At 31.5% G+C, this 26,385-nt stretch overlaps 1 protein-coding gene across 1 annotated transcript in view; it reads right to left on the bottom strand.

Annotated features, from left to right (window-relative positions):
* LOC129217351 (gephyrin-like) overlaps positions 1-26,385 on the bottom strand; it is a 77,816-nt gene that overhangs the window by 32,969 nt on the left and 18,462 nt on the right. The window contains exons 9-14 of the mRNA XM_054851636.1: positions 24,931-24,958; positions 24,568-24,699; positions 18,657-18,749; positions 16,187-16,242; positions 6,406-6,525; positions 4,955-5,010 (exon numbers count right to left, since the gene is read on the bottom strand). Coding sequence (XP_054707611.1) covers positions 4,955-5,010; positions 6,406-6,525; positions 16,187-16,242; positions 18,657-18,749; positions 24,568-24,699; positions 24,931-24,958 — 485 coding nt within the window. The remainder of the gene's footprint in view (positions 1-4,954; positions 5,011-6,405; positions 6,526-16,186; positions 16,243-18,656; positions 18,750-24,567; positions 24,700-24,930; positions 24,959-26,385) is intronic.

The following is a 26,385-nucleotide window of genomic DNA, read 5'->3' as shown; positions in this document are numbered from 1 at the left end:
TTTTCACCAAAAAGGTGCTTTGAAATAGAAAATAGTCTTTCAATGTCAGCATTACCATGTCATAATGCAAGTGAAGCAGGGTTGGCAAGGTTTTGGACACTACAGTAAAAACCCTGGTTTTTACCGTCCTGTCCAAAACCGTAGTGTCCAAAACTGTCCGAAAGTGTCCAAAACTATATTTTAAGAAAAATAGTATTGTGTGAGAAAACATCGAAAAACAGAATAAAATGTATCAAAGTAATGTTTTATATTGAACATTTATTCAATGAGAACATTCAACTTACTTATGCAGCTGATTTTAATCTAGTTGGATAGGAGTTGAATTCTTGATTAAAATTTCAATTTTTATGCATAAGTTTATTTATTTTTGATAATAGGAACAAAATTTCCCTATGTTTATGCATGTGTGCAAATGAAAGCAGGGTTGGCAAGGTTTCTACCATACTGTTCAAAACCCTTGTGTCCGAAAATGTCTAAAACTATTTTGTGAGAAAATATCAAAAACAGAACAAAAAGTGCCAAAATTATTTTATTGACTATTTAATATATTTATTCAATGCGAACATTCAGGTATAAATATATATGTAATTTATTTATGCAGCTGATTTTAATCTAGTTAAGTAGAAATTATTAAATTCTTCATTAAAAAATTCAATTTGTATGCAGGAGTTTTTTTTTTTTTTTTTGCATAAACTAAATTTTTTTGACATTTATGCATGTGTGCAAAAGAAAATGTTCAAAATATAGTGCAATACCCAGTAGCAGAAATTTTCTAACCAGTCTGCGACACTATTTTGTGCAGTTGAAAATAATCTGCAGCATTATTATCAGTTTTATTTTAAGTTTTCATAAAATACACAAGTAAAGGTCCAGACTCAGTAATTTACCATCTCACCAGTGGCTGTAGACCTGAAAAACTTAGTGGCCACCACTGTCGCCGAGTTTTAAAGTACAAATATATTTAAAAAAAGGAGGGGGGGGGGGGACAGTTTTCACTACTCTCACAAAAATAAATAGAACTCTGCGCATTATGAAAATCAATTAATCAATACATATTTCTTTAAATGTGGAAAATTTAAGTAAAAATAGGTGTTTGAATTTTTTTTAAAAAATAAATAAATAAATTTGTAAATTAGAAGTTGGCAGGAAACTACATTTTAGATGAATGTTTTAGTTTTTAGGAAAGCTTCTAAAGCAAATACAATTGTGCAGGTAATAATTCAAATTTTTTATGAAAATCATTTAAAAAGAAACACGGTTTATTGTACATTTTATGTAATCTTCAATAGTTTGCATTGAGGTAAATATCAAATTATGTTTTTGGAAACATAGGCAATTAATTAACAGTCTCGTCTATTTCCATCTTGCGAATGATCAAACATGGCGTCTACGCGAAAAATGCATGATTCTAAATATATTTTTGAATTTCTTACATAAAAGTAGAAATACATTCAAAATCCTTAAAAAATAAAATCCTCTAAAGAATTGAAGATAAGGTAATATTCTAAAGATAGAATTTTGCAATTTTCAAGACAATAATTAAGAATTATCCGAAAAAATGGCACATTCTACACAATTTTCAACCAGTTTGCATTGCAACAAACATCTCATTCCGTTTATGAAAACGTAGGCACTTGAAGTGTCTTGCTTACCAACATCTTAGGAATGACCAAACATGGAGACTACACCGAAAATTAAGATATAAATTTTAGAATTTGTTGCAAAAAAAATAATTTAAAAAAAAAATCTCCAAGAGATTACACTTTAGTTAAAGTGTTTAGCGCTTTTGCGTCCAAAGCAATGAGGATAAGGTGAAATTTCAAATATAAAACTTTTCATTTCTCAAGAAAATTACTTAAAAAATAAAAGATTAAAAAAAAAAAAAGATTTGCTGCACATTGTAAGTTATTTTCATTAATTTGCAGTTTAATAAAACATCCAATTCTGCTTTGTTTTTGAAAACTTAGGCACTTAAGCATCTTATCTAATTCGATCTTGTGAATGACCAAATATGGCGACTATGTTTCTAGCTAAAAGCATCCATCGCCTTTCCAGTCAATAAACGATCTCTAAACGATGTTTTCTAAGTTGTATTTCATTCGTTTTTTTTTCTTTTATTTATTTATTATTTTTTTCTTTCCTTTTTTTTTTGTGTTCTTTTGTAAAATTGTCTGCAGGCCGCTGAAAAATCTGCGACGCACGTCTCGTATCTCGCAGTTTCTGCTACCGGGGTGCAATAATTGACTTAAATGCAATAAATTACAATTCTTTTTAGTTACAGAATGTACATTAAAAACGTAAACTAAAAAAAGAATAGCACAAGTTTTATAATATAAGTGTTTAATCATCAATTTCTTGTTCTTTAATCTAAGATTTAAAAAATGATTTTTTTAAAAAAATCATGTAGAACTTATTTGCAAAAACCATTTAAAAAATTTAGCTTTTTTCTTGCACCTAAATATTGTACATTTAATAATATTCCTTTGCGTTATGAATGGAACTGAAATTAGTTGTCTTGGTAGTGTTGTAAATTTCCTTTCGAAACTCTACCAACTATTAAATAAGTTTTTGTGAAAAAGTTATTGGCAATTTTTTTTAAGTAAAATGTTTTTTAAATGAACATTTTGAAGAAAAATATTATCAAATACTGATTAATTAAACCTCATTAATATCTTTATTTATGCATCATGAATATTGCAGTGAAAACGAATTGATTAGATTACACCCCTTTAACTTTAACATAGTTTTGGACAGTTTAAGGCAGTTTTGGACACTTTTAGACAGTTTTGGACGGTAAAAACCACCTGTCCTGTCCTAAACCAGTTTTGGACAGTAAAAAACCAAACCCTGAAGTGAAGCTTTTATCACCTTAGGAACATTAGATCATTGGAAGTTGAGTCGTTTTTCGAAATGTGCTGCTGCCAGTAGATATCAATGGTTTTGTTTTTGGATGCTTCATCATCTTTTTCCAGCTGCAAAAGTTTCCATTCATCTTGCAACTTATCGAGTGGAACATCTAAAGGCATGATTTTGGCAACCTTTATCAAATCCTTACAGCTTCTAGATTTACTTCTCTCTTTTGGATCCAAAAATTTAAAACTTTTCAGTAATCCGTTTGATATGCAACTTTTTTCTATTACATACTTGCATGCAGTCACACAATGCTTTTTAACAGCTCTTAAAAACATAACCTTTTCATTTTCTTTCAGTTTTGACAGTTCATCTGTCACCTCTCCACTAACAACGAGATCTTCAAGAGGTAGTCTGTTACCAACTGCAAACAGTTCATCCGTGTCTACATTTAAAAAATCAACTTACTTTATGACAGAGGCTTTTATAACCCGAGCCATAAAAGTCTGAACAATGGTCTCTTTCTTGGTACAATTTATGTATCATAGGTGCTTGGCATTAAAAGCGTTTTGTGAACTGCATAAACAAATCAGCAGATGAAAAGATAAAATGCAGCTCAGTTTTTATAGAAGATCTTTTTAAAACATTTGCAACAGCTTTATATGACCTGCATTGCATAGCTGAATTCTTTTTTAAAGGCACATGTTTAAAAAAATAATTCTGAAGAGCATCCCACTGTTCCAGTAGTCTGTTTGCTGCAGGTCCAAGGGTAAGCCAATGGGTAGTTTTGTGTTTCAGGAACTTGCAATGAGGGGTATTTAGTTGAGCTTGCACTTCTTTGAAGTCCTCCTAACGGGAAGGCCAACCATCAAAATAGTTATAAGTACTAAGAAGAAGTTCAGATGCTTCTTCACCTAAATATTGCAATGCTTTGACATATGCATTATGCATTGTATGAATACTGCAAGTACCAATATTTATTAGGCTTTTTTCTTGTGTCTGAAGGATAATAGTGTCAAACAACCTAAAAACCTTTTTATTAACATAAGGACCATCCAAAGGAAAGCATGAGACATTTATTCATGGATAATTACTCTCGGTAAGTGCTTCACATAGCTTCTCAATTGAAATTTCACCAACTGCCTTGCCCAAGAAGAAAGTTTTGAGATGCCTTGTTATGATGCAACATTGGCTTTCAGACCAATATTTTATTGTTCGTTGCAGTTCTTTTTTGTCTTTGACATTGGTAGTTTCATCAAAGCTCAAAGCATAATAGAATAAACATGCTTCCTTTAACATGCATTCCCGAAAATAGGGAGCAAGTCCATCTGTGGAAGGGATAGAAAGACTGGTTCTGCTCTTAGGGTGCAATTGCAAGCGATAAAAAATATTCCCTGATTTCCCGGTAGCATAGCTATTTTTCTTAAACAACAAGGTGGGGGGGGGGGGGGCATATTTAAGGCTATTTTTTAATTAATTTCACTGTTAAAGCTATCATTCAAATACTTTTCAAAGATTTAATTATTTAAAAAAAAAATCCTAAGATGCACTTCAAGAAAGGTGAGAAAGGTGACAAAAGTTGCAAAAGGTGACTAAAAGTAACCAAATTTTCAAAAGGTGACTAAAGGTGAGAAAGGTGACTGACTCCTCGGCCTGGGTTTTGAAGAGAAAACTTTTCATAACTAAATTTATTAATTTTAAATAAAAACTTTTACAAAAAAAAAAAAAAAAAAAAAAAAAGAGGCTCTTACGTAGGTTAGATTAGTTATTTGCAAAATGACTACTGCGAGTTGAATATTTAATTAAGTCACAAATCAAAGAAACAAGTTGTAAAACTTTAATCATCAACGTCTCATTTTGAGCTCTACTGCAGATACCACATCTGTGCTTATCACAGCAATATAACTTTAAAAGACAAAACAAAGCATAATCAGCTGGAATCATTAATACCAAAATATAATGATTCTAGCAGAAATAAAATTATATATATGCATTTGTGAAAAAAAAAACATATGCATAACTAAGTGTACAGAATAAGATTTAGTTAGTTAAAATTATTTTAAAATTTGAGAATTTTTTAAAAATTTCTTTGGACAAATCATACCTAATATCTTGATGCTTTGTGGGTTGCTTCAGTATTTCAATTTTTACTTCATTACCCTAAAACCATAAAAATAAATTCAGTATACAAATAATTCAGTATAGAAATAGATATTGAAACCAATATTTGTATGCACTGTTTCAACGGTTCCACATTGGCATTTAAAAAATAGAGCTTGCTTTTTAAGTCGATTTTCAAAAGGATCTCCTGAGTATTCATTTCTTAAATATAGAAAAGTGTAAAAGAAACCCCTACAGTAAAGCCTCAGTGGTTCTAGGCATTAATGACCTAAAGAACACTTCTGCATTATTTTTCTCATACAAAGGCTGCTGTGCTATGCTTTGAACTTTTATTCTTATTGATGTTTCAATAGTCGCTGCTTATATAAATCACGCTTGTTCTAAACAGTTCTGATTCCATAAAGTGGATGATTCAATAAAGTAGCTAATTTAATAGATTTCGTTCTGTTTTTGATGATTTGATTCCTTACAGTGGTTGATTCCAATTAATTGGCATCCACTGTATTTTTTACTGATATTAATACAGTGCAAAACATAATTATTGATTCTCAAGTCAGCTTACATTTAGTTTTTAAAACCCATATTTTGTTTTTAAAATTAATATTTTATCTACTAGTTCAATGATAGAAATGTGTATGATATTTAAAAACAAGTATGGTAAAGTGCCGTAAAGCTGATATCCTAAAAACAGTTCTTGAAGCGGATATTTTTAAAGAAAATAATGCACTTTCTTCTAAAGAAGAAACAAAAACTCCTTTTGAATTATTTTAGAAAATTGAAGATGCTTTGTTTGTTGTTGTCAAGATGTCAACTTTAGAAACTGCTTCTAGGTTATAACTTTTAAGGCACTTTACTTGCAACAAATTACAAATATGTATTATAAAATCAATAATAATATATGAAGACAAAATACTTTGTATATTTTTAAAAAATGAGAATAGCATGTACAACAGATTTAATTCAGCATGTTTTGCTCTTTATTTTTATTTGTCAATAGAATCATTTTTGTGCAAAAGACAAAATAAAACAATGTAATTCGGAACAACTTTCAGTGTCTATTACTTAGACTTTCAAAAACGTATTTTTTAGTATTTATTATTTTATTTAATTTTAAGTTAAAAATGTATAACTTACTAAGCAAAGATAATTTAAACTGTATATCTGGGCACATCATTAAAACTAGGAAGTTTCATGTGAGAAATATGTGAGATTCTCGAGACTAAAAAATATAACATGAAGTATTTACAGATTCAGACACAGTACATACAAAATTTAAGATATTAATCCAATGTGAGATAAAGGAAATTTTTTCACATTGATTGACAACAATAGGAAATAAGATTATCAATTAAGTAATTTTCCACCATTAAAAGCAAAATGCTTTGGTTTAAACTAAAATCTGAAATGATATATGAATAAGATTGATATCTTTACTTCATCATCCTTTTCAGCAACAGCTGTATCCTCAACCTGAATAACTGCATCAGCACCATTAGGAATCATAGAGCCAGTACTCACTCGAATACAAGAACCAGACACTACTATTGATTCTGGCTGCAAAAGGAAGTAAATTTTGTTTACAGTAAAAGCTTCGCCAATATGTAGTATTTTCAGCAAATATTTAAACATTATGGCAGTTCCAACTTACCAGGAACAAATAGCTAAATTTTAAATACAGTAAGTAACCCCTCGTTACATTGCGGATATATCATGCTTTTCCTTTGTCTCTAAGAAAATTATAAATATATTTATAAATTGTTGCTTTCCATTTGACATCACAGAATTTTTTTATAAATTTTTCCCTGAATAAATATTTTTTTCTTTATTTAATCATAAAACTCAACAGTCATATTTTGCGTACGCTTAGTTCATAACTCTTTAAGCTGCTACTTTGATTCATGTTCCACCATACAACAATAACAATATTTTTTATATATTTTTAACAAAAAATTGGTAGACTAATGCTTCTTGATTTTAATAAGAAAATCGTCCTAATATGGTAAAAAAACTAATATTTTGCAAAAGCAAATGCAATTAGTTTTTACGTTAATTAAATCGTTACTTTTCATGACCTCGGTTATATTGCGTTTTCGTATATATCACGCTTTTATGTTGCCCCCCGACAAGCCCTATATAACGAGGGGTTACTGTATTGATTCTTATGACAGTGATGAACTTCAATTGAAAATTAATAAAACAAAACAGTAGCATCTAAGGACATGCATATTTCATTATTATATTAAGTATCGAACTTCTATTATTTAAAAGGGGGGAGGGGGAGAGATATAATTCAACAATACTTTTCATGCAAATTTTTAAAAGCAACTTTTAACTGTTGCTTCAGGATGGAAATTTTTGTACAATTTCTGCACTTTTTAGCTGCAGGATGTCATATAGCCATTAGGACTTGACCGATGCATCGGCGCCGATGGTTCAACAATTTTGCCATCGGCATCGGCCGCCCATGCTAACTTGCAGGAAACATCGGCCCATCGGCCTTAAAATACATCGAAAAGCCGATGGAATTGGCCGATGTTTTTGAAAAAAAAAAGGACCTTTGTTGTTTTACTTTTTAATACAAAGTAAAGGGAGTTATTGTTTTCATATAAAGTTGTTTACTTAAATTTCAATATGAATTTCTTATTTAGTCACACCTGAAAGAGTTTTTAATACTGCATTCAGGTACCAAACAAGTTAATTATTGTGTTGTTTTTTGCGGCTGGATGTACGTGTGTATCTCTCATAAGTCATAACCCAAAAATGGTAAGCTGTAGAAGGCTAAAATTTTGCATGTGGGGTGTGCGTACGTTCCAGTTGTGCACTTCCCTTTTTTGTTTTCGATCGGGTGTTCTAAAAAGCCTATTTACTCATCTTTTGTGGCTATTTATTATTTATTTCAATGGAAAACTAATATAGCGTCTCAGACCACCACCGTCTCGACTCAAGGCCACGCTTCTGAAAGCGGAAGGGGCTACTACGTCATCAGGAGGGGGCGAGTTTTTTCCATTCGCGGTTCACGACGCAAAGCAAATATCTTCCAGTGCACGTTGTTCCGTTTGACCGGCAGTGTGAACCAACTCGATGCTGTGATAGTAAAGGAACTCAATAGGTAAGAATCAACATATCTTTCTGTATTCTTATTGCAAATTTAAAAGATAGTAAAAGAAATGTGAAGGGAATTTGTTCTGAATTTGATTTATAGGCATGTTTTCCCGAGTCAAATGCCGTAACAGCTAACCCTAACGCGAATCGTAACGTCTCTATGTATTTAAACGATAGCAACGCTATGTTTTTAAAGTACTATACTTCTTTCTTCTTTGAGAATAAATTTTGTTTAGTTACTGCTAGTAAAATTTCAGGAATATATTGTATCATTATCTTTGCATCGTGTAAAAATAGTTTGTATGACTTTGCAAATGTTTTGCTTTACAGCGTGAAAAATATTTCTTACCACGAAATTTCCTTTCATTCTTGTACTTCGATTTTTATTTAACTTTAATCCAGTTTAAATTAGTTTGAGATTTCATCACCTTAGCAAAAATATGCAATACCCTTTAGGTATTGCATATTTTTGAGAGGAAATTCTACACTTTACTGTCCCTTAAAATATATTGCATGCTTATACAAATAAATTTCTTTTTTTCCCTTTAAATTTAAAATAGTATTGATTTCTTTATGACATAACTTCTCTAATTGTAGTGGTTGTTTTTCTCAATTAGGATATGTCTAGCAAAGGCAGTGTTCCACTCCGTCGAGGAAATTATTTAAAGGTACAAGTGGTTAACTGTTTAATTATAATCGACTTGACTAAGACCTGTACTACTTCATGCATTACAAAAAATATTATTTCGGTGGTTTTCTCTAGCATTAACATCTGTCTCTTCATATTGCAGTTATTTCGCTTAAAACAAGCACCTTATGCAATTAAAGGACAGACTATTACTAAATCTCAAAAACATATTTTTTTTCCTGTAATATTTCAAAATAAGATGCAATTTTCAACAGTGATTTTTAAAATTGTGAAACCGATGTGTGATGTATGAGAACCAAAAGAGTGTAGTGAATTTTTTTAGTAAATTCTAATTTAAATACGAAATAAAAATTGTGTTAATATGAACTATTGACTTTGTCTGAAAAGATATACTAATGTTTTGGTTCTACTCATGCTGAATTCTATTGTGAGCTATGTAAAAATTTTTAAAAACAATGTGTCAAATAATTCTTTTTTTTTTTCACAAATGGTTATGTATTACTGATGTTTTGTACGAAATAAAAATGTAGTCTTGAATTTTTGTTTTTATTTTAACCTACAAAAATTATCTAGCATATTCACACGAAGAAAAATAAGAATGATTTTGCACTTTAAATCAAGAAGCTTTGAATCTTTCATTCCACTGTCTTCTAATTATTAAGAAAGATTCATGAAACAGGGGTCTGGCCAGAGGATATTTGGGTCCGTTAACGGACCCTTCACAAAAATCCGATCAACCAAAACGGACCTTTCACAAAATCCCTATCAAACAAAACGGACCTTTCACAAAATCCCGATCAAACAAAACGGACCCTTCACAAAATTCTGATAAACAAGATCGGATCTGTCACAAATTGTTTATTGAAAGAGCAAATTTAAAAGCAAAATAATGCATATTTCTGTGTATAAACCGATCATTTTTGGAACCTTTTTTTAAGTTAAATTAGAGGGATCAGCTTATACAAAATCGGCTAATTTTGAAAAAAAAAAAGAAAAGAAAAGATCGGCACTCTTGCGATGCTCCTGCAAGCGATAAATAATTGCTACTGCCAAATAAATATAATGGTTGTTTGTTTTATCACAGCTAATTAGCAGCGGTGTTGTTGTAAACTTTTCTGAAAAGGCATTGGTAAGAACTTTTCTCCGCTCATGATTTAATAAACAATAATAATATATATCTGCGAAATGAACTTAGAACTGCAAAGGGATAGTAAGGGTGAGGAAAAAATATGATCGCTTCAGATAGGGTTACCAACTTCAAAACTATCACCACTTAGCGTCTGGCGTTGAACCTTTACAATGACTTGATTAGAAAATATTCTCATCATTTTGTCGGCTTGTCAATATTTGCGTTTTTACGGTGCGGTGCGATGTTTAATTGTTATTTTGGGAGAAAATTATATGGATTTTGATTTTTCGATGCTAACAAGGATGATTAACTTTAAATAAACTCTTTTAATTACCGTTTTTTTTTTCTTTAGATGTCTACATTTTGAAAAATGCAATCTTTTAACATCCGATATGAGAATCATATTTTGTTCTTTTTTCAAGCTAACTTCGCTTTATTAGGATTCAAATAAATGAAAAGTCTCTTTATCTCTGTTAGAACTCTCATTTCAAGTTTTTAAAGCAAAATTCCATTTTCTGTTATGAGTCAAAAATTAAAATGCTGAATAGATGGTTTATTTTATTTTATTATTATTTTTTTTGGGGGGGGGGGAGTCAACTGTGTCCACAGATATTAATGATATGTTATCATAGGACTCTTAAAATGCAATTTTAAAATAATTTTATCAAAAATATTTCTTTTACAAGCCGTTTTTATACTTTTGATGCCTTCACTTTGAGAATTGCGATCTCTTTGCATCCGCTATGGGAATCCGATTTTTCGAATTTTTGATGATTATTACGCTTTGTTAAGAGGTAAACAATTGAAATATCTTTTTATTTTTGTTAAAATCACGGAATTTATAAGTTTTAAACAAAATTCTGTGCTTTTTAAGAGTGTCTTGGGTCAAAAAGTTGAATGCTGAACCCTATTCTGAATTTTGTTTTGTTTATTTATATTTTTGTTACAATTATTTTAAATATTGTACAGAAATATATCTAGTATAAAATTTAACATAATGCAGAATGGTAGATAAATATTGATACTTGAAAGAGCGATGCCCCCCCCCCCCCCCGCCAAATATCAGAAAAAAAAATCCAGAATGATTTTCTCGCCATAGAAGAGGAAAACACTCAACTTTAAGTTTAATTGATGCAGTTTGTGCCATCTCTAAATTCAGAAATTTCGTTTTAACATTTTTTTTTTTTTGCGAAATGTTTTGATTTTTCACAAAATTAATTCTTTTTTCACAAAATTATTTGATTTTTCACAAAAAACGGACCCTGTGAAAAATCCTGGACAGACCCCTGTGAAAACAAAAGTTTGGTGTTGTATCATTTAAAATATTTTATAACATTTAAAGAGTTAAAGGGAAATACTTGTACAACTAATAAGCATCAAAATGTTTGAATTATTTTTACTTCTACCACAACAGATTTTTTTTTTTTGAAAACATTTAACATTGAAATATTTCCAAAATTAATTTAAGAATAGTTTTATATAATTTAAGAAAGAAAACAAAACAGTGAAGTTATGTAGAAAAATTACATCTAGCGCTCAATACTTCTTGCGAGTTTACTAACGTTCGCCCCTTGGTGATGATGTCACAGACCAGCCGTGCGGCCTTGACTCGAGACGGCAGTGCTCAGACTGACGATCATTTGGTGATATATTGCCGAATTGGAGATCATGGAAAAAAATTTGAGATGGTGAAACCGGTTCTGTTTCATTTTGTTAGATTCCCGTTGAACCGACGGTAATTTTTAATTTTTCGATATTTGTAATATGAATCACAGTAATGCATTCTTTTCTGTATCGCTTCGGCTGAATTAAAAGTTTGGGGCCCGTCGAAATGCATTTTGAGGCCCTATTTCTCTATCACAGAAGTTGTGAAACATTTATCATAAGCGTTTTTGTAACTCTTACGGTGCTCCTATGGTTATGGGGCTTCTCGCGCAATTGCAACATTTGCTATGTTTAAAATTCGCCACTGCACGTCAAAACAAACTCGGGTGCAAGTTTTAAAAGGGTTTTTCAGCTCAATGTTTATGATTGTTTTGAACTCTATTTTTTACGACTATTTTTTGTATTTCCGAGAACGCTTGGGTGCCCCTCATCCCGCTCCCTCAATTTCTGAAATTAAACTCTAGTTGTACTTCTTAGTTGCTTAAAACTAACACTATTCATAAAATTAGAGATATTTTTTTCAAGCCTTATCTATTGTTTAGGAAGAATTTAGAGCATTAATGTAAGAAATTGATTAAAGACGCTTTGAATGGTGACGTAATTCGGAAGTCAAAGGGAGTTTTGAATTTTTTCTTCGATAGTGCTGAAATAGATTCAGAATCTCTCGAAGCGTTGGTGGTAGCGTTTCTGTACTAAAAAAAATGAGGCCGAACTTGTGACCGAAGTTTAATGTTGTGAGTTACTCCAAAATCAGAGGGTGACTCTCCTAACCCACCCTCATCGTTTCAAGTATTTCTTAAATAATTAGCGATTATTTATTTTGGTCGAGAAATGTCATTTTGCGTATTTCTTATACTTGTTTTACCTATATTTCGTAATGCGCCATCTTCTTTGCATCAATAATAGCGATCGATTTTTTTTCTGTTGTAAGTAACTATTTTTATGTATTTATATAAAATCAATGAATGAGTTATTTTCGTTTTCATCATATTTTTAATAATATGTTATAGAAAAGTTTCAAGGATTTTCTATTATGCAATTTTTTAAATTTCAGAAAATTATTGTTACTTTGAAAAGTTTAATTTGAACTTGTTTGTAGTGCTTCATGAAAGATTAAACAATCAATTTGTTCAATATTACGTGTGCAAACATCAGATCAAGTAGTATATGTATTCAGTTATTAACTTGGTGTAAATATTGAGTTTGTTTATTGTAGCTGCGTTTTAAGAGCCTCGCTCTTTTCATGACTATTTCTTTTTTCCGCATAATTTATGTCACTGTTTTGCTTTTATAAAAAATGCAAACTTTTCTATTCATAAATTTTAAATAAGTATAAAAATATTCCTATTATGATTTAACATTGTAATTTATCTGTTACCTTTTTTGTTTAATTTGATGACTAAAAAAAGTCTACGTGCAATCTTTCCACTTTAATTGTGTAATTTGTTGAAGGTTTCATAGTTTTATTCTTAATTTTTTTTGAATGATTAACCAACATAATTTAATGTTTCTTAACAATGTTTAATGTACTTAAATCCATACATTATTACAATATTAATGAAATCTTAGTGTTCAATATGTATGTTCAATTTAAAAAAAAAAACAAAAACAAATCAATTGGTTATCAAACAGTCTTTGTTTTTCTTCTTTTTTTTTTCTCTCTTGTTCTTTGTTTTCCATCGTACAGCAGTCAAAAAAGGAGAAGCATAACTACACCCTATACAGATTGTACGTATTACGATCCAAAAGTTCGGGGGACAAGCTGTATAATATCTTACCCAGAATAGTTCACATTACCGAAGCACATCCACCTTCAAAAGGTCACCTTGAGGGACTATGTACTTCTTCTGTCAGTGTTCATATAACTTTTGGAAACACTCCTGGAAGCCATTTTTGCTAAGTTCTGTGATGCAGAAGAAAGCGGCGTCATTGATTTTTTTTTTTTTTTTGCTGGGAACAGGTAAAAGTCACACAGAGCTAAGTTTGACGAAACGTTATGTTATTTGTTTGTCATATCAGAGTATTGACCAATCGAACCGTGCATCCTCAACATGAAAGTCGCCTTCTTCCCCACGATGAAATTAAAGCAGCAGCGCTAGAGGCCTTACAGGAGGTTGCGTAAATTTCTTCCAGGAGTCCTTCTAAAAGTTATACGAACGTTGGCAGAAGTACATAGTCGTTTAAGATGACCATTTTGCAGATAGATCTACTTCGGTAATGTGAACAATTCAGGATTATATTTTTTTAGGTACATATGAATGTACTCATAAAATAGAAATTTAGGTCGAAATCTGATTTTTTTTTGTGATTACAATTCATTATTCGTAGGAAGGAAGTAAAGTGAATTGAATCAATGAGTTAGGTTCCACGGCACACAGATTCTGGGTTAAATATCGATTTATTTAGGTATATCTATGTACACAACAACTATTCACATATGTACACGTTGATACCACATACGGTGCTCAGTCTTTCACGGTTTTTGTAAATCCACCTTGGGGACCGGGCACTACTCTCCCGTTCGTAACAGTCCACCTTTATGACGGGCACAATCTCTCCCGTCTCAACAGTTCTTTTTCAGGATCACGGGCCCAACTCTCCCGCTCCTAAAGTTCAGTTCGAACCTCGCTTGGTCCCGTAGAAAAACCGGCAGCCTCCGCGACCGCAACTGTGTCGTTCTCTCTTCGGTCTTCTCCCCCTTCTCTCCGGTGGGTTCTATTTATAGGGGGTGCCTGACCTTCGGTCAACATGGAGGGCTAGGGGATGCACGTATGCAGTTTTTGGGTCTCGTAGCCCCTTCGCCCTGTCACGTACGCACCTTCTAGGTCACGTATGTCGTGCCGACCTAGTCCTAGCCTGACACAATGATCCTTTAAATCCCTGACAAACTTATAAATTTATTTCTGTTAGATTTTTTTTTGAGCAATCACGATTGCTTATTGTTCTCATTTGACTGTCCTTGACGTTACGCTGATTTTATTCCCTCCCCCCGACTCTGCAGCACTCCCGCCCACCGTCCTCCGCAGGCCCGACTCCTCCGATCCTGAGCAATGTCCCCCGAAATCCGCTTCTCCTGGTCGGTGGCGTCCATGTCCTACACACGCTCATACACACACACACACACACACACACACGCTTATGTGCATACACAAGTCTAGGCACACACAAGTCTACACATGCACAAGAAGTTACACACGCAGAGAAACACACACGCCTACGTGCATGCACAGGTCAACGCACACATAAGCCTTTACATGCATGCGCGCCTACACACACAACTATACACACGTAACCGCCCAGGAGAATGGCAGGTTTGGGGGACAGGAGCAGTTTCTAGAAACAATAACTCCAATGAGTAGGGTCCTGTCGCAACTGGTGATTGCGAAAAACATAATTTAAAATATCAGAATTCAAATTATTTTTTTTTAACTTTTTTTTTTTTGCCATCGGCCAACGGCATCGGCCATCGGCAATCGGCCATTTGAGGGAAACAATCGGCCAACAATCGGCATCGGCCCATCGGCCAAAAAATGCCATCGGTCGAGCCCTAATAGTCATATCAAATAAGTCTACGAAAAATCGCCACATCTCTACTATTAATGCTTAAAGGGAAAATTTTAATGCTTTGAAGGACTTATTGCAGTGCACTGAATTCAACAAATATTATTTTTCTCATATACATTTCATTTTTCAAAAAAAATTAAAAATTAATTTGAATTTTGACATTTGGAATTCAAATTATGTTTTTCGCAATCACAGGTGTGTGTGTGTGTGTGTGTGTCTGTGTGCAGGCATGAGTGTTTGTATGTGTAGGTGTGTGTGTATGTGTGTTGTAGGTATGTGTACGTAGGATATGGATGCAACCTGGAGACGGTTTTCACTGGAGGAGCAGCATCGTGAGGCGGCCGGTCGACGGTGGTGCTGCAGAGGGAGGCGGGGGGAAAATAAAATCACAGGAATTCAAAACAGTCAAATGAGAACAATAAGCAATGCGATTGCTCAAAAAGGATATTAAATACATTTTTCAATTTATTTAAACATAGGGCTTAATCTCTAACAAAACAGCAGCAACCTTGTAGTCTTCACAGCCTATTTACATACATAAATAGTGTGAATTCTGCCTAACATGTAAAATTGAAAAGCAGCATAAAAAAACAGAAGCATAGTGGCATAAGTTCTTTTATAAATAAGCTCCATTTATATCTTCAAGTCTTTTTCTATTCTTATATTTCATAATATATTATCAAATCAAAATGTGTCAGGGAGCTCTACATCAACCTGTATTATCATAATCAATTGAGTTATATACAAGCTAAGAGTTCGACACTCATATTCATTACGAAAAAATATATATGCACTAGAACTAGGCTATAGTGACAACTTTGCTACATCAAGAAATTCTGGTCCCTTTATTTCCACATGAACTGTAAGAATACTATTTTGCAATTGTAAATACTCTAGTAGACACTTAAATGTCGTTACAAGAAATTAACTGCATCTACATTTAAAAATTGAATTTTTCTTTCTAAAGTTAAGCTGACTCTTTAATTTAATTAATTTTATTTTTTTTTTAAAGATGAAAAACATCTTTTAAAGAAAAAAAAATGAAAATCTAAATTTATATTTTTTTATGTAGCTTTAATGAGTAACAAATATAATATTATACTAACCTCGATACCTGTTGTAACTCCAGCGAGAACATTTCGAAACCTTGAATTATCAGATGCTTTAAAGAAGACAATGGATAAAACAAAATGAATAAGCAAAGGAAAAAAAAATCATAAAAGAGTAAATATTAATATGAGGATAAAACAAAACAGATTTTTTTTATCATATATTTGCACAATCTATAATAGTCATTTCAACTGAACATATCAGAACTAACTGTTTGAATAACAAAGCTAGAGCTTGGCCGTATGTGGATTCAGTTCTAAGTTTGTTACGTTTATTTATTATTGATTTTGGTGAAAGATTAAATGGTACTATCAGTTCTTTATGCATAGTAGAGACGTACTGAGCAGAACTTTAGCTGAGTAGCTGAGTACCGAATTCTCGGCCTTTCACTACTGTGCTGAGTTATGGAGTACCAATTATATTTTAAGAAGAACCACCGAAACACATGTGATGAATTTTGAACTTATTGGAATAGTAGTATAGACCTCCTTGTCCATGTAATAGTTTTTAAAACTAAATTTCTGCTGAAATTTAACTATGCATTATTTAAAAAAAATTGTTTTATGTCAAAAGTTTTACAAAAAAATTATTTTTTAAATTAAAAATAAATAAATAAAAGGTATGATTAATCAAGTTGGAATTTAAACAAATTACACCAATCTATTATAGTTTTAGTCCACCAAACATAGATAATTTTTAAAAGCAAATAAAACGAATGCAGGAACACTGCAGAAACGTGTTTCTGTGTTACAAGGAACGTCTTTTTCAGTGCATGAAATGTCAGCTAAAGAATGTAAAGACATTCGACAAAAAAATCCGACTTTTGTTGAATGCCTTTAAATCCACGAGCTCACATTTTGTGCATTGAGAAAGGAATTCCTTGTAATGCCGAAACACGTGTCTGCCGTGTTCCTGCACTGTGCTTTTAGCGTTGTTTTATTTCCTTTTGTTTTTTAAGCAAAGGTATTTTTATATTTCTTATAACTAATTTTTGTTTGTAGCAAAAATCCATTTTTAATATAAAATTCCATATTTTCTATACTTACCTTTTTTGCACAATTTTTAATAAAAATGTTTTATTAACTTTGGAGACATTAAAATAAAGATTTATTCCATTGAAGCATTACAAACTTCATTATTCTCAAAATTTAAATTTGCAGAATATTATATATGCTTGCGCTTTTTTTATAAATTTTAATATCTTTCTTGGACAATATTCAATTTTTTGCAACTACTCGGTATTGGCCGAGTATCTGATCAAAACTTGGCCGAGTACCGAGTACTCGGTACATCTCTAATGCAGATAGTACAGTAGAGAGATACTGAATAACATAAGAGAAAGCAAACTAGTTTCCTGGAGATTTGAACCAGATTCTAACAGGACAGTTAATTACTATTTACAATAAGTATCCAATATCATATTGAGTTTAAGAGGAAAAATATACAACACAAGTTATTATTTTCAGTATTCTACAATCCCTAAGACAGAACAATAATTTTCAGCGAGTCAATATGACATTTTTTCAGGGTTCTTACACCAGTTTTCCTGTCACTGTTTGGTAGCAATTCGGTAAACTCCGCAGTATTGGAAGATATAAACTTACAAGAATACTAATGAAACTAGATATCTTTGAATTTTCTATTAATGTTTTAAGCATCATATTGAAAGAGTCTATTGCTTAATCTGAAATATCAAGTAGATGCTTTGATACATACTTTTCTTTAAAGAGAATAATAGTAAGGTAAGAGGAAAGCAAAAAATACCACATGTTCTCCTGATGAAAAACTTGGTTATCGTATAGGCAATGCAGTAGTCGGAGGGGAGGGGTGACACCCTCCCCTCTAACTACTGCATTGCCATAACTCCTCCTCCTAACCTCTCCATTTGCTAGATTCCAAAGGTTGAAGGAGTAATGACATCAATCTGAAGCGAAACAATGCAGGAAAGTCAGATTCAATAGAAAAAGGGCACTGTGGCCGCGTAATAAACTTCAGCACACAGTATCTTTTAACGTAATGAAAACTTTTACAAATCTGGTTTTTTAAGTAAAATCAGTATAAAAGTGAACTAATCGGACCAAAATGTTAAAAAGCGATCTAAAGTGGATTTGACCCTAAAAAAGACTTTGGAGGGAAAAACGGACCATTTGGGAGCCCTGGGACTAAATTGTGCCCAAACTTTCAGAGAACAACAGGACCGCTGATAAAAGAAGGAATTGTTTTATCTTCAACATTTGCTGTTTAATTTCAATTAGTTTCTAAGAAGAAATGTTGAAGGATAAAAAGAGTAATTAAAAAATTGTGTGAAGTGCATAAAAGAAAGTAGCACTTTCGGTTAACCTTTGAAATACTCAAAGTAAATTGACTAAACAAATAGTTTAAGATATCACACAGTTATATTAATCAGTAACTGTTATCTTTATATCACAGTTGAAAGAAAGCTACAATTCATACAAAATAATTTACCTAACACAGCATAGCCATCTTTAACTGAAGCAGGAAATGGTGGATAAGGTTCTTCTGCTATTACATCTTCAGCAATAACAAAACTAAAGCAATCTAAAGATTTAAAAGAAACTTTTGTTAAAAAATTAAATAACTCATATTAAAATTTTTACCCAGCAAGATCTCGTGCATCTTTTTACCTTTCAAAAAATGACATATTGCCCTTTGAAAGTTTTTACAAAAAAGATGATATATTCTATATATATGAGCAATTTTTAGTGGAGTACCCCATCACATGCATAAATTTATAGTGAAAACTTTTTGGAAATTTGTTTTATTGTGAACTGAATCACTGCACTACAGTAAAAACATTTTTTTTATAACTGTATAACTTACTTTTCTGACTTATATAAAGATACATAATACATACTATATTATACAGACCTTGTCTGGTCTGCTAATTCTATATTAGCTACCAGTTTGTTTCGCACTCTTGGCTTCCTTAAGAGGTTTTCCATCTCCAGCTCAGTCACTTTCCTATGCCGGGCTGATGAGTGCTAATAAGCATGAAACTGCAGTCCTCGGCTGGAAATGACTGAGCTGGCAGTGTATTTCACGTCTAAGCACAAGTATTTAAAGATTCTAGAATGTGAGCAATAAAATACTTTTTAAATTTCCTAGCAATGTTTTCAACTACCAAACAATCTCCTGTAGATATTGTGCATATGCTTAGTAGAATGGGTTTGATCTCACTGGTTTTCAATTTATTCAGTAAGCTGCGGCTTTGTCTAGTGGTTGCTGGGCATGACTCTTATTGGGCAGTAGGCAAATGATAATTTCTTTATCGATAGCATGCTTTACAGTTTCATATGTCAGATGGCTTGCAATGTCTTTTCAAATGCTTTGAGAAAAGTTTGAACCATTCTTCAAAGATTGTGTCTTCCATCCAACCAGATTTAGTGCAACCATAAGCAACTCCATAACATAAGGGTTTCAGAATATAAAACTTTTGATAGAATGAACGATTTACTTCAGAGAAAAACTTTTAATGAGAAAAAAATGTTAATTCCACAACCAATGTCATTAAGCCTAATAGTATACCCATTCAACCCCACTTAAATTTTTTAAACACATTTCTTAAAATGTATGGAATTTTTCTTTTCTGATTTTTTCAGTTGACAAAGGAGACTTCTTTAAATGAGAATAACAGTAGTAGAATGCTATCTAAATTCAAACAAAATCCTGAAAACAAAGTTTCAAAGATATCAGTTTTGATTTATACTATGTAACTTTTAATAAGGCTGCCACTAAACAGACTGTTTCCATTCAGTTTTTTCTTGAACCAAAATAAAGTCAAACTATTGTAATTTAAGATGAGTATTTTTATTTTTGAAAAAGGTGTATTTTTTTTTCTGTAACTCAAAGATTAATAAACTACCTATTCGACCCCACCTGACCCTAGTTGATGTCTTCAATTTTCGTAAAAATGTCAGGATGTGTTAGTGGTACAATGATTAAGAAAAAGTGAAGTTAAAAAAAAAAAACTGATTTGTTTGTCCTTGAGTAGGGGTCAAAGTTTAAGGTCATGAAAAAAAAGGGCTAAATATATGATTGCTTTGCTTCAAAAGCAATGAGTGAACCAAGCCAATTCTTTTAAATAAGAATACTACTTGATATTAGGTACATTCTAGAATAAATATTTTGGTGATTCACTCATGGCTTTGAAGGCAAAGGTCAATTGAAAATGCAATTTTTTAAACTGTTTTTGCCTTGTTTGGACCTGGATATCTGCAAAGCCGCGAAACCCTCGGAAATAAGTATATGATTAACTACTCACCACAGTATAGTACTAAGAAAAATATAATATAGCTTTCATTTATCTTGGCTTTAGTAGTTAAACGGTTTTAAAGTCTATGATTTTTTAAAAAATGACCAAGTTTAGATGTCAATAACTGTGATCGCGATGGGTCAGCAACTTTGGGACACAGCTGTAATTATAGTCCGAGTGGTGTAGTTTAAGGCCCAGGTTAGAAACCCATGGCAACTAATCAATATTTTAAACTATGTGGTCCCACAGTTGATAATTTGAAACAACAAGAATCAAACTTTTAGGTCAATTACTCTATAACACCTGAGTCAATAACTTTGAGCAAGAGCTGTAATTATGTTCTATGTGGTATAGTTTTAGACTCATGTCAGAAAACCATGAGATCTAATCATCTTACTTAATTAAACAGTCTCAAAAATGATGATTTCAGTATAAAAAAAGTGTTTTTTCAAGAGTTTAACAGCGTGCTACTCAAAATCTTACGAGCTCAAACTCATATAAATACTAGAATGAATAAACTGCCCAACTTTAAACTCCCAAAATTTCATGCTTCCACTGTAATAAAATTTTCTGCAACCTTGACCACTGGGCCCAAGCAAGGCAAAAAAACGTTAAAAAAACTGCATTTTCAACTGACCTTTGCCCTTAAAGCTATGAGTGAGTCACCAAAATATGTATACTAGAATATACCTAGTATCAAGTAGTATCCTTATTTTAAAGAATTGGTTTGGTTCACTCATTGCTTTTGAAACAAAGCAATCATATATTTAGGGTCATTCCATAGTGACTAACGTAACATTCGCAGCTGATTTTCAAATTCTTTTTATTTACACCGGGAGTAAAAATAAATGTGTTTTGGTTTAATATGCAGATTTAAAATGTACAAGGTGACTATTTTTCATTTCTACCAAGAATTTGAAGAAAAATAAACGCTGGCAGGTGTTTTTTCACCAAAAAAGGCATCGTGACTAACGTAACATTTTTGCAACCCTGAGAAACAATGCTTATGTTACGAGACAATTTTTTCTGAAACTTACGCAGACATTTAAAATTGGCCGATATATTTGTAAGAGGTAAACAATCTATTTTTTAAATCGTACTACAGATTTGTTACAGACGAATCTTTTCTGGCCCTAAATGGCACTTTTCCGAAAAACTGTGTGTGACTAACGTAACGTGACTAACGTAACCATCGAATAACAAGCAATAAATGCATATAAAAAACTTTTTATAATTAATTTCTTGCTCTTATATTACTTTTACACTTTTTAGGAACATTCTTTGTGTTGTATTATGGTTCTTTCTTAACTTTTTTCCTATATTAGTGTAAAAAATTGAATGGAAGGATTCAGTTCAATTAACTCAATTTGAATGTGCGAAAAAAATAAACAAATAAAAAATACTGCTTTTACAAACTGAATAACATCATTCTTGGACTAATTAAATCCTAAATATCTATCTTTTTCAAAATTAACTTTTTGCAAGTTGGTAGTTTCACTGAATTCTAGTTTTCTGCTGATATACTAGTTATCGTTATAAGAAACTCCGTAGTACTTTTCAATGGCATATTATTTTTTAAGGTTTACTGATTCATCGAACGAATAGTGTTGTGCATCCTTTTGAATTAAAATGTAATATTGAGAAAAAAATATTCGAACGATTTTGCAGAATGCCGAGAATGCATTTAAATTACAGATATCACCGCAAATGTTTGAATTTCTAAATGATCATTCTTGTATTTTCTGAAATATATGGCAGCAGCGCTTATCGTCACTGTATCATGTGACATCTTCAAATGTTTTCCAACGTGCAGCCGTTACTTCATTTTAATAATAGGTGGAGATGTATTTTCTAAAAAATAGAGACGTTCTCCTTTGTTAAGACTGTATTTCTATTATCTTAATTCTTAAGCTTGGATTCTTGTGTTGAATGCACATTCAGCAGAGTACTCATTTTGCTTTACTCACTTTTTTTTCTTTTTAAATAATTCTTAAAATTGGAAGTATCTTTATGAAGACCTTTAAAAAAGTATTTTTCTAAGTAAACAGAAGGTCTACAATGTAATATTACTGGTATTTTTCACCCTTTATATTTTTAATCAATATAGAATGCCTATATAATCAAAATTGTTCATGAAAATAAACATTAAATTAAATAAGTTTTAAATATTAGCATTCATTTTTAAAATGTTACGTTAGTCACATGCAAACTGTTACGTTAGTCACAGCTCAAATGTTACGTTAGTCACACTAATTATTTTATATCTACTGATACTAAAATAAATATTTTGCACTTTTTAAGTAGATATGACACAGATGTAAGAAAATAAAATGTGCTGTTTGGTTCAATCATCTGGTTTAGTTTTTAAGCAGAAAATAGTACATTTTCGTGACTAACGCAACGTAAATATTTTCATTGAAATAACCAAACTAATTAAAAGACTTATCTTATAATGCATGCAAAAAGAACAGTCAATTTTATTGGGCCAACATCTATTCATTTAGAATAAACATAGTTCTTTTAAAAATTTGCAAAAATTTTTATATTACACAAGAAAACGTAGACTAATGTTTTTTGCACATGCTAAGCCTTTTCTACAACCTCGCACGTTTAGAGCCAGAAGAAAAACACCGAATGAAATTTTTGCAAACTGTTATTGGATTTATGTACTAGAAAGTATGCTGAATGAAAGGATAGGTCACAATTTAGGCTTTGTGGGAAAAAAATTTCGAAGGTTGAGGTTGACATATCTATGGAATGACCCTTTAGCTCTTTTTTCTCACAACACTAAAGTTTGACCTCCACTCGAGGGCCAACAAGCCAAATTAGTGAGGAAAGAAGCTTCACTTTTTCTTATCATAATACTAGTAAAATATCCTAAAAGTTTCAGGAAAATTGAAGGTGTCAACTATCAGACTCCCATTCATTTGTCCAGCTTTAAAAAAATGACTCTTAATAACATTCTAAACAACTGGGCTTATACATTTTTCTTTTTAGTTTTTTTGGTTTTTACACAGTGGGGACTTTTGTTTTTATTTAATAATTTTTTATTTTATAACTTTTTAGTTAATTTTTATCGACTTAGTTATTGTGATCATAAGACAGTACATTTTGAAATCTTGTCATTTTATTGAGAGAATTTGTATTGTGAGGTTTATCAAGTAACTTGCTGTGGTCTAAACTACTGATATTAGTCTCTGTAGTGATCCAACTCGGCTTAAAGCTACATGTGCTTGACCTTCAGATAAAACTCGCGACCTTAAGTAAACCACAGCACAGCTATATAAACAGCCTGTATAACTCATGATGACGCGAAATCGGAAATCCTGTCGTCAGTCATCTTTCTCGCAAAGCTAAAAAAGCCTGTCGAGAAAGTACACGTCGCAAAACTCAGTAACCCTGAATCACGACAAAAACAAATGCAACATGTTAGAGATGAAAATCAAATTAGTAGACTTTCACAGGTTTATTTTGATGAGGATTACAATCTGAGTGTCTTGCCGCCCTTACGCATGATATATTTTTTATTACAGTACAGAATACATATAAAGAACACATGAAAGAATTTACATTAGGAAGTGGGGGAAGTACATCCGGGGCGAGGGTGGGAGTCAAATGCACCGCCTCAAGTGTGAGAAGCAATCGCTTAGACCACTCCGCCACTGAGGCCCCAATTAGTAGACTTAGTAAACAAAAAATTCATTCAGCAGAAGCTACCTGCATTTGTTGCACGCAAGTAGCATGCGACATGATCCCGAACTGACAAAATGGCAACTGGTTGTTTGATAAGGTGAATTTTGATTACTGTCATGTGTTTAATGACACTCCCAAGGTTAAGGCAAATCGATTGACATAAGAATTACCAAAATTAGTCAAGGTGTTTAGCCCTTACAATGCCACATAGGAACAAACATACATAGAATTATAAGCACATTATCCTCCTTTGCGTCAGGAACGTGCAGTTGGGTAAAAAAACACACCTTCAATTTGACAAAAATTATTTTGTTTTAAATTATAGCCTCAGTTCACATAAAAACTGTCACATTCTATAAATTAGGCAAGAAAACAATGTAAAGAGCATGCAAAGAACAAAATGTTACATACCTGTAACACTTTTATGCACTGTATGCAAAGGAACAGACTCGTGAAGAATTATTTCAACAGCTTTATCAACAGAAATCATTTCATACAGTGATTTTCTTGGTCTCTCGGCAACTTTTGATATCTTGACTTCACCTAAAAATATGTGATGTTGATTTTCAGCATAATAAAATGGATTATTTATGTATTCATCAACAACAATAAAAAAAATCAGTTTCTTATTTGGAAAAAAATAAGAATGTTTTTAAATAAAAATCTTTACCATAAATTAACATTTTTATGTAAATTTTAGAGATAACTAGACTTTTATGATTTACTAATTTCATTGAATAATGTATAATAAAGAACACAAAACGTGTAACATACTTTTAAAATTCTGATTCCAGAAATTATCCTAAAAATTTTGAAAACAGAAGTACATAAGATAAAATTCACAAAACCCAAAACAAAAAGCACTCATAAATTATATGACAGCATTCATACAATGTTTTTGCACTGAGTGGAAGCTTCAATTTACTCAAGCATGCATGTGATTTAAAAGAGCAGTTTTATACAAAATAAACATGTCGATCATCATGGCTTGAAAAACTGACGTCTATTTTATGCAGAATGAAGCAGGTTTATTTTTAATTTTGTTAAGTTTTCAATAAAATGAATCATTATGATACTACTCAAAACTTTTTTTCAGAATTTGTTTGTGAAAGGAGAAAATATTTCTTAGATAATCAAATGGAAAGAATAAAACATGTTTCAAAGTTAAATTTACTCAACTAAACTAAACTAAACTAAAAAAAAAACACACACACACATTTTAGTTGATACAAAATAATTAGATGACTGATGAAATAGGTGCGATTGAAATAGAAATCCTCATTAGATGTAATGAACCTTTTTATTTTCATAACCATTTATTGGAACATAATGGAGTTCAATGAAACAAATTTAGACTTTTAGTGTAAATTATTTAAGTTAAAAAAATGAATATACTTAAAAAACATTAATAAAACATTTTAAACATTAAAATATAAAATGTTTAAAAATAAATGAATAAATGAACAAGAGATGATTTTTTCTTTTTTTCATGGAAAATTATTTTAAACATTACACAATTTGCTAGACAGGTTAAAACAGCAGAAAGTGCAGAAGAAAGTAATAATAATTACTAGATTCAAGTTATATAAGTAAGTACTTTAGTTAGCTTCTTCAAACAATTATACAACAAGCTTTTAAAATACTGCAGTATATTTTTACAGATAACATTGAATATCTTGAAAATTGTAACTTTCTTACTGTTGAAGATATAAACTTAAAACTGTAACAATCCATAAAAGTAAAATATGCGCAACATTACTTTCAGAAAATACAGGCATCAGAACATCAGCACTGTCAATCCTTTCTTTTCTGCCCCCATAGCAGGATTTCAAAATTGGTTTTTATTTTGCACATATGATCAAAGAAGATTTATGTGCTTTGTAACAACCTACAATTGAAGTGTATTCGAACATTTGTATAACAACCTACAATATAAGTGTATTTGTACATTCATATAACAACCTACTTTTGCTATGTATTCAAACATTGATTGGGTAGGGAACGAATCAGGGAAATTGAAAAAAATATATGGAAGTGTATTTAATCATATTGATCTATTTTATCAAATTTGTAAATAAATTTATTTCTTAGTTTTTCTTAAAGGTTCATGTGCACCAATAAAAGAGATACAAATTATATTAAGAACAAATTTTCTTAATTCTGTGATTTTCTTAGGATTGCAAAACCAAAATTAATAAAACCTCATCACTCCTTTTTAACATCCAGTTA

This window comes from Uloborus diversus, chromosome 2, assembly GCF_026930045.1.
Source record: "Uloborus diversus isolate 005 chromosome 2, Udiv.v.3.1, whole genome shotgun sequence".
Taxonomy (NCBI): domain Eukaryota; kingdom Metazoa; phylum Arthropoda; class Arachnida; order Araneae; family Uloboridae; genus Uloborus; species Uloborus diversus.
The sequence above is the reverse complement of the archived record's forward strand: the minus strand, read 5'-3'. Positions and strand labels throughout refer to the sequence as shown.